Here is a 10,292-nt window from a genome sequence, read left to right as displayed (position 1 = left end):
ATGGCGATACATCCAAGCATTAGGCACACAAAATAAGTTAATGGATGCATCTACAAAAGAATAGCCACTTTCCTCATCTAAGTGGCGGAAATTATCTATAAGGGAAGCAATCTAAGGGTACACATTCCATTATAGATATGGTTTCTTTAAGTTACTAAGCCTAGAAGGATACCAATAAATCACCTCCAAGTTGTGTCAAGCTAGGGTACCTTCGTCCTCAATCGCTAAATGCTTTCGTCAAGAGTAGACTCCTTGTGGTGTTAGAAACACTGTAGGATCGCGGAATTCCCCTTCTTGCCTAGACAAGAAGAAGGGTCGTCCCCTCTCCACCATGCACAAAAGTGGGTTCAATGGAAAAAAGGGATCAATGTACTTTGAGTTTCATAAAGGGAGTTTGCTTTTGATGTTGTTATTCCCTCTAATTTCTTGTGGCATTTGACATTTTTGAGAACAATTTCTTTTGCCATTTCTTTGATGTGTGGCAATTCGATGCTTGAAAATTTTCAATTTTTGCATTTTTGAACATTTTCAAAGTCACCCCAATTTGTTACGAGGGCGCTTTTATTTGAAGCATAGAAGTTCTTATTTTTGTACTCCTCTTTTCTTTGATGCAATTTGCAAACTTCTTGATTTTCATTTTTGATGCTTGAACTCAAATTGATAATTTTTGTGCTCATTCCCTTTTTGTTGACAAAATGTGATAGAGGTGAAAGATGGTTGCATGGTTTCAAGGGTCACCTTGGAATAAACGGTAGCCAAGGAGTTATCACACCACAAGGTACTCATGACTAGGCCTTAGTCCATGGGTTAAACGATACTAGCATGACAGATCCTAGTGTGTTTTTAGAGGCATTCTAATGAACAAAGTCTCAAGAAGAAAAAGTATCTACAAGGGCTTTATATAAACTTGTCAAGCTTCCCAAATAGATGTTTGCACAAAATTTTTCCTAAAATGCAACTACATGCCATGATGCAACTAACATTTATACAACCTAATGCACATGCTTCTATCAACTAGTATGCCATATAAACTGTATGCAACTCCTAAGATCACATTGGTTTGTACCGCATCAATAAAAATAAAGCCACATAGTCATTAACATAGAGAAGAAAAAAGAGATTTGGAAATATCATACCATGCGGTCTTTATATTCCTCATGTCTCGGATGTGGCGCAGTCGATCCAATGTAATAAGAGGACAAACAAACACAAGTATATACACAATATACAATTCTATACTACAAAGGAAAGGACATGTTTTTGGATTTTTTAGATTTTTATGGTTTTTGTTTTTATGAAATAAAAGAACATATTTTTGTGTTTTTCGAAATTTTTCAATTTTTATCATTTTTTATTTTAAAAGTTAAGTTAGAATTTCCAATTCCCACACTAGTATGGGCATTGTCCTCAATAACCAATACGATAGGAAATTATGCAATGCAAGCTAAATGAAAATGTATGATTTCTACACTAATATGCAAACTATATGACATATATACATAAGTGAATACATTCTAATCTATCCTATATGATGCATGATTTTATTGGTTGGAGAGCTAATTTGCATTAACTCCCATTCCTTGTGCTTGAACATCCCCAAACCGAGTAAGACACTATTTCTAGTGTAAAAATAGGAGGAGTTCATGCAAAAGGTTATTATGCAATGCATGAATCCTAATTGTCATTCTGAATTTTCAAAGTGGGAACAATAAATTTATCATCAACTTGATGTTGCTAAGGTGGAAAAATAGTCCTTAATTTGTACAAGGACACCTCAAGAGTTTGAAACAATTAATCATTAACCAAGTTAGAAAGGATGAAACTTTTGACATGAAAAATGAGGGGGAATTGAAGAGATTTACCGAAGCCATGGTGGGTGCCTCATGCCCGCTCCACCAAGCCTATAAACTTCTTCATTAGTTATCATCATCCCCTCCAAAATCACTATCCCATTGCGCTCGTGATTCATCGCTCTCAAAGAAATACATAAATTCGTCCCCATCGCTATTGACTGATGGAGTGTGTCGTTGTCCGCCATCAAACACATTTATACCCAACTACTAACATAGCAAGCAAGTCGGGGTCGATCCACGGGACGGGGGTATTCAAATTGTTCAATCTAATAGTAGTTGTGCTAAGGGTTATCACAATTGAAGTGGAATTGATTGATTCTAAACTAATGAAAGCAATGGAGTAAAACAAGGAATAAAGTAAATAAAGATGTAAACAAATGATAAAGATACTAGGATGTCATGGGTTCATAGGGGATTCATGTTCTCAATTAGAAGCAAGCACTTATTGTTGTGATGGGATCAAGTTAGTATATATCTTGCAATCCCTAAGAAGATTTAGGTCCCGAAGCCGAATCATCTATATTATACAACACCTAAAAGTCGACTTAGTCTCCCCCAATTCAACTCTATTCATGGTCTAATAAGGCTTGAGTTGGTTTATGTCTTACAAGCCTCATTGAAAAGATAAGAGATGGGTAAAAAATGCAAGGATTCATAGGCTCGCATTTCATCAAACATAACATGTGCATAGATTGAAATCACAACAAGCAAGCAAATTAATTATGAAAACAAAAACTTGAAAAAAAAATGACCTAGAGAGAACACGACTAGCAGCCACGATCTAGGTTTTCTTCAATCCAGAATTTCTGTGCAAATGGCTCGAAATTCGGCAAAGAAGTGTGCTAACAAACATTCTAGTAACAAATCTGCTCGTTCTACTGCAATCAACAATACAAAAAGTCCTATTGGTAAGAAACAAACAGGTCCCGTTGAGATGGAGGGACATAAAACTAAAGCTTTGAATGAATTGGTTGATATTCCTGGACTGCCTCTTGATGATGACATTGATGATATGAATGACAATTGCTGGCTGAAAAAAACAGGAAAAAGAGTTATCAGTGCAAGTATGGAGGAGGAAGAACCTTGTGAACTCATTCAGTTGACAAAGGATGATATCAAATCAGAAATTGACTATTGGAACCAAGCAGTATATTGCTTTGTGCTTGGAGCAAATCCCCCATGGGAAGTTTTGCAGGGGTTCATACATAGAATTTGGAAACAATTTAACATTGATAAGGTATCATTTCTTCCAAATGGAATTTTTTTGGTTCGTTTTCAGTCAAATGAGGATAAAGAAAAAGTATTAAATGCTGGATATTATATGTTTGATAACAAACCGTTGATTGTACGTCCTTGGACTGCTGACACTGAGTTGCTGAAGGAGGAAGTGAAAAGGGTCCCTGCATGGATTAGATTACATGAGTTACCCCTCAAATTCTGGGGATCATGCTTGCCAACAATTGTGGGATTGGTGGGGAAATATTTGAAAGCAGATATCCCTACCAGTGAGAAAACAAGATTGGGTTTTGCGCGAGTAATGGTTGAACTAAGTATTGGACAAAAATTCCCTGACAAGATAAAGTTTCTTGATGAGGCATGAAAAGTGGTCTGTATTAATGTAGAGTATGAATGGAAGCCTTCGCTATGCTCTAGATGTAAAGGACTTGGGCATGAAAGCTTACAGTGTAGAAGACATGTCAAGAAATCAGTCCAGCCACAGGCCAAGAAAGTATGGAAACCTTTACTTGTCCAAAATAAGCAGATACAAGATAATCAGGTAAACAGCATGCACGAGAGAGATCACCTTAATGCAATTCCCACAGATATAACGCCACTGGCAACTAATGCTTTGTCAGGACCTATGGAGACACCTGTCCAGCAAATCATGAGAATGAATAAACAAGGAGCTAAAAAAAGTAGTTCAGTTATAGGGAACAAAACCTTCCTAGAAGCTTTGGATGGCTCTGCCCTCCCAAAGGAAGGTGTTGACCCAAATGGTGACCAGCCTCCCCCCCAGTTATTAATGAATAACATAGGGTTTTGGAATGTGAGAGGTCTCAATAATGTAGATAAACAAAAATATGTAAAGTGGTTTCTTCACAATAAGGATGTGGGCCTCTTTAGCCTATTAGAAACTAAAATAAATGGCAATAATATAGGGAATATAGCAGCTGCTATGCTAAATGGATGGTGTGTATCCACTAATAGTAGGTATCATAAAGGGGGCAGGGTGTGGATCTTATGGCAACCTAGTCTCTTTGATGTTTCTATTCTCCAATATCATGCTCAGTTCATTCATGCCAAAGTCATCTGTAAGGTTAATCAGAAGCATTTCTTTGTTACAATGATTTATGCTATGAATGAAGGTAAAGATAGAGAAGATCTTTGGGATAACCTGATTAAGTTGGCAAAGCATTGTCATGGACCTTGGGCCTTAGCAGGGGACTTTAATATTGTCAGGTCTCCCAAGGAAAGACTAGGGGGTATGCCAAAGCAATCTGATATGGATGATTTTAACAAATGCCTTGGGATGTGTGGGATGACTGATATTCCTGCTACAGGTGCTTTGTTTACCTGGAATAACAAACGAGAACCAAGTGCAAGAGTTTACAGCCGAATTGATAGATTTCTCATAAATTAGGAATGGATAGATAATTTTCCTGAGATGGCAGCTAATTTTTATCCTGAAGGGCTATTTGACCATACTCCTTGTGTTGTGACTAACACACAGATTGTAAGTCAAAGAAGAGCAGGTTTCAAATACTTTAACATGTGGGGAAAGTCTCCCCATTTTCTCAAAATAGTTTCTGATGAATGGAACAAGTCATACATTGGAACAAAGATGTTTTGCTTGGTCAAAAAGTTGAAAGCTATGAAGCCCGAACTCAAAAAGTTAAACAAAGAATGCTATTCAGATATTGAAAATAATACTGAAATTGCTGCTCAGTATTTACAGCATATTCAGATGCAACTGATTGACAACAGCATGGACACCCAGCTCCTAGCTAAAGAGAAGGAGGCCTTAGATTCATTGAAAACTCTTATTGAAGCCACAAACAGTTTCTTAGCTCAAAAAGCAAAAATTGCTTGGTTAGAGGCTGGTGACAGCAACACAAGATATTTTCATGGATCCATCAAGAAGAGATGCATCAGTAATAAAGTCATCCAAATTGAGAATCAGAATGGACTCCGTTGCACAGATAGTCAAGGGATTCAAGAGGCTTTTCTAGAGTTCTATCAAAATTTACTGGGAAGTCAGAAGGCAACTCAAAAAGTTAATATGCATATTATAAAAAGAGGTAAAGTCTGCACCCCTGCACATAGAGATATCTTATCTACTAGTGTCACTGATGAGGAGATCAAAAAAATCATTTTTGAAACTCCAAATGACAAATCTCCTGGACCTAATGGCTACACTAGTGGGTTCTACAAGGATGCTTGGGAGATAGTTGGGAATGAGGTTTGTGAAGCAGTTAAAGATTTTTTTGTCTCAGGGAACCTTCTTACTCAAATTAATGCTACAAACATTACTCTTATACCCAAGTGTGAGAGGCCAACTTCAGTGAAACAGTTCAGGCCAATAGCATGCTGTAATATGATATATAAAGTCATTTCCAAGGTGTTATGTAACGGGCTCTCCAAGATTTTGCCAGACATTATAAGTGATAATCAAGGAGCTTTCATAAAAGGGAGATCCATTCTTGAAAACATCCTGATTTGCCAAGACATTGTCAAGCTGTATAATAGAAGGTCTGTTTCCCCCAGATGTATGTTTAAAGTTGATTTACAAAAAGCCTATGATTCAGTGGAATGGGATTTTGTGGAACAGATGCTTAATGGACTAGAATTCCCAGATCAATATATCAATAAGGTAATGGTTTGCATAAAGACAGTATCTTTCTCCTTGAATTTGAATGGCAATACTTTTGGGTATTTTAAAGGAAGGAGAGGTTTGAGGCAAGGGGACCCCATATCTCCCTTGATATTCACTATATGCATGGAATACTTGACTAGAACTATTGAATATGCTACTGATATATGGCCTTTCCAGTACCACCCACTCTGCAAGTCTATCAAACTATCACACTTAATGTTTGCAGATGACCTCCTGATGTTTTGTAAGGGAAATGCACAGTCAATCTTGCTTATCATGAGAGCTTTCTCTATTTTTTCTAATGCCTCTGGACTAAGTATGAATAATACTAAATCTGAGGTATATTTCAATGGAATGGATGCAAGTATCAAGAATGATATTATCCAGGTAACTGGATTTGTTTAGGGAATCATGCCTTTTAGATATCTTGGTGTACCAGTTCAACCTACCAGATTAACTAAACAGGAATGCAGTATTCGCATTGAGAAGATGGTCTCAAAAATTCGAAATTTAGGGGCTAGGAAGTTATCTTATGCAGGTAGGCTTACTCTCATTAATTCAATACTTAACACCCTTTACTCATACTGGGCCTCAATTTTCATCATCCCCAAATATATTATCCACAGAATTGAAGCCATTTGTCATAACTATTTGTGGGATGGAAGCTCTGAATTTCATCGTGTCCCTCTTGTTGCCTGGAGTACTGTTACGCTCCCAAAACAAGAGGGGGGGACTGGGGATTAAAAAGGCAGACATCTGGAACATAGCAACAGTGGCAAAACTAGCATATTGGATATATAGCAAAGCTGATCGACTTTGGGTAAGATGGGTTCATCAGGTTTACCTCGAGGGCTCTGATTGGAACAGCTACAAGCCTCCTCAGGATGTGAGCTGGACCTGGAAAAACATTTGCAAGGTCAAAGATATAATGAGTACTGGTTATATAAATGGTCAGTGGCAACATCATGAAAAAGGGTATACTATTCGAAGCGGGTACGAATGGCTCCGAGCGAAAGATACCAAAAAACCGTGGTATAATCAGGTTTGGAATCAAATGAATATCCCCAAACACTCCCTTATCACATGGATGGCCATGAATAAGGGCATGAATGTCAAGGATAAATTGTTCAAGATTGGATGCTGCCAGGACGATAAATGCTTACTATGTGATCTCTACCCAGAAACCGTAGACCATCTCTTCTTCGATTGCCCTTATAGTAGGCAAATAATCAGGAAAGTTGAAACATGGTGTGAATCTAAAATCCCTTTCCAAAATGCGATGTTGAGGTGCTCAAGAAAAAAGGGATCGACTTTGAAAAGAAAAATGATAGCGATGATCCTTAATGCTTGTTACTATCAAGTGTGCCATCAGAGGAACAGTGTGCGAGTTAATCAGGTGATGGATTCACCTGAAATTGTGTTGAAGAAGATAAAGGAGGAATGTTGGAGTCGGATAAAGGGGAAGATATTGTTTCCTGTTGTTGGTAAGGATGAGAAATGGATGGACAGGCTGATGGTTAGATAGGTTGTAAAAGCCTAGGGCCTTGGGCTTTAGTCTACCTTTTTGTTGTGTCTCGGTTTATATTGTCTTGTAATTACTTCGGTTTTATTAATATACTTCTCACATTTCACCAAAAAAAAAAAAATTATGAAAACATATTAGATTAAGTATACATCAATCCCCATGTTTGTTTCCCCTAATTTCCCACTAATCCTAGTTAAGTAACTACTCACTTATTATCATAGAAGATATGTTATTAATGGTGTCAATCATTACAACAACTATAAACATGATTAAAGAGTGAGGAAATAAACAATAAGGAGTAAAGATTAGAGAGATTATACCAAACTTAAGATGAACAATTGGAAAGGAAAGTATAATAGAAGAAAACTTGATTGATTGATGAAGAGTTGTAGATTCTCCAATAATAACCCAATAATCTTCAATTACCCAATAATAAACTTGAACAATAATTAAGGAAAGATTAATGTGTAATTTTGTGGAATGATTGAGATTAATCTATTCTAATATACTCCTAATAAAAGCTTAATCTAATCTAAAGAAGCTTTTTATCTAAGAGAGAATTGGTTTAATCTAAGGGAACTTAGTTCTTAGCTAGGTAATACAATGGAGTATATATAGTGGTACATCATTAGGTTAAGCAAGGGTAGATTAGTAAATAACAATGCTTAAGTGTTGAATAGAGCTTTGCAAGTCTCTAGGGAAATGCGCGGATCATGTAGCAACTCCCAAGGAAATCCGTACGGATTAGCTTGAAGTACGGCTTGTCCTGTGAGGGGATCCGCTCGGACTGGGCATCGGGACGCCCGGATCCTGGTCTGGGACGCTCGTCCTGAGCTCGGGACGCTCACATCCTGGGACAGGGTTCTTCTCCATTCTTGACTGCCTAATAATCCGCTTGTCCTGAGTCCGGGATGCCCGGCCTGGGTAAGGGATGCTCGTCTTGAGTCCGGGACACCCGGCCTGAGTCAGGGACGCCCGGATTGAGTTCGGGACACGTGGATCCTGGGACAACTTGTCTATTTGAGCTCGGACTGTAAAACGGATGTCATTTCCTCATCCGGACTCCTATTGGAGTGATTCAAAAGCCTAGACCACTTGATTTTTCAATGCCGTTTCCTATAGCATATTTTCAGAGCCAAACAAGCAACTCTTGGTTTGGTTCCGAGCAATTTCTTCTTGTAATGGCTTCCTTCTCGTCATCCCTGCTTTTAAGCCTATGATCCTTCTATATACTCTTTATTCCTACATCCTTGGTCATCATTCTTGCCTCCTATTCATACTTGTCCATCCAAGATTGTCAACAAGATTCTGAATATGCACGGGAGATGGGAATTCTGCCTCATTATCTTCTTTTATATAAGACAAATAAAATGCAATAGGAAAGCAAAATAGGAAGGAATTAACGGATAAAATGGTCATAAAATGCTATATTAGTATGCAAAATAGGTTCAATTAGGGGACTAAATATGCGCAATTAAGTGTCACATCAAACATCCCCAAACCAAACCTTTACTCGTCCCAAGTAAAGGGGTGACTAGAACTAGACCTTTATTTAAACTATCCTAATAATATAACCGATGTGAGACAATTAGCGGGTCTCACTCCGCCCCTTCAACTCACAATAAGACATCTATGAGGCAAGATGCCTTCTTGCAGGGCAAGGCGGGGCTTGCCAAAATGGCGACACATCCAAGTATTAAGCACACAAAACAAGTAATTGATGCATCTACAAAAGAATAGCCACTTTCCTCATCTAAGTGGAGGAAATCATCTACAAGGAAAGCAATTTAAGGGTACACACTCCATCATAGATATTGTTTCTCCAAACTACTAAGTCTAAAAGGATACCAACAAATCACCTCCAAGTTGTGTTAAACTAGGGTGTTTTTGTCCTCAATCGTTAAATGCTTTTGTCAAGAGTAGGCTCCCTATGGTGTTAGAAACACTGAAGGATCGCGGAATTCCCCCTCTTGCCTAGACAAGAAGAAGGATCGTCCCTTTTCCCCCATACAACAAATAACATCAATGGATAAAAGGGATTCAAGGTGTATGAGTTTCACATTTGTAGTTTGCTTTTTGATTTGTTTTCCCCCCAATTTCTTGTGGTATTTGATTTTTGAGAACATTTCTTTGCCACTTTTGATGTTTGGCATTTTGATACTTGGCAAATTTTTTCAATATTGCATTTTTGAACATTTTTCAAAGTAACCCCATTTTGTAGTAAGGGTACTTTTATTGAAACTTAGGAGTCTATTTTTTCTCCTCTTTTCATTGATGCAATTTTTGCAAACTTTTTGATTTTGATTTTGGTACTTGAACTCAATTTGGAGATTTTTGTGCCCATTTCTTTTTTGTTGACAAAATATGATGATAGAAGTGTAAGGATGGTTGCATGGCACCAAAGATCACCTTGGAATAAACGGTAGCCAAGGAGTTATCACACCACAAGGTACTCTTGACTAGGCCTTAGTCCATGGGTCAAAAGATATTAGTATGACACATCCTAGGGTGTCTTCAAGGTATTCTAGCAAAAAAGGTCTCAAGGAGAAAAATTATCTACAAGGGCCTTATATACACTTGTCAAGCTTCCTAAATAGGCATTTTCACAAAATTTTCTAACCATGCAAACTACGTGCCATGATGCAACTAACATATATACAACTCTAATGCATATGATTCTATCAACTACTATGCCATGTAATATAAATGCAACTCCTAACAACACATATATACACAAACCGCAACAACAAAATACACCACATTCTCCTTGACATGTAAGCCCATCCTCCTCATATGAATAATGAAAAGAAATGGAAGAGGAATAAGGATTGGAGCGATCATATCAAGCGGTCTTCATATTCCTTTACTAATGCCTCAAATGAAGTGTCGTATCTATGTGAGAAGAGAACAAAAACACAAGTATATACAATTATACACTACTAAATTAAAGAACATATTTTTGGTTTTTGAATTTTTCAAATTTTTATGGATTTTGTTTTTTTGAAATTAAAGAACATATTTTTGGGATTTTTCGAAATTT

At 37.4% G+C, this 10,292-nt stretch overlaps 1 protein-coding gene across 1 annotated transcript; it reads left to right on the top strand.

The window, feature by feature from the left end:
* Window positions 1-6,138: 6,138 nt before the first annotated feature.
* On the top strand, window positions 6,139-7,252 carry LOC141655453 (uncharacterized). Its single transcript, XM_074462533.1, has 2 exons — window positions 6,139-6,265; window positions 6,354-7,252. Exons 1-2 carry the CDS (start codon window positions 6,139-6,141, stop codon window positions 7,250-7,252), a joined length of 1,026 nt encoding a protein of 341 aa, XP_074318634.1.
* Window positions 7,253-10,292: the final 3,040 nt, after the last annotated feature.

This window comes from Silene latifolia, chromosome 5, assembly GCF_048544455.1.
Source record: "Silene latifolia isolate original U9 population chromosome 5, ASM4854445v1, whole genome shotgun sequence".
Lineage (NCBI taxonomy): Eukaryota > Viridiplantae > Streptophyta > Magnoliopsida > Caryophyllales > Caryophyllaceae > Silene > Silene latifolia.
This window is presented reverse-complemented; position numbering and strand designations above follow the sequence as displayed.

Excerpts from the sequence above, each read along its gene's own strand:
- LOC141655453 (XM_074462533.1), top strand. The coding sequence starts at position 6,139 with ATGCCTTTTAGATATCTTGGTGTACCAGTTCAACCTACCAGATTAACT. Across the intron at positions 6,266-6,353 it reads TAGGAAGTTATCTTATGCAG|AATTGAAGCCATTTGTCATA; the intron begins GTAGGCTTACTC and ends TATTATCCACAG.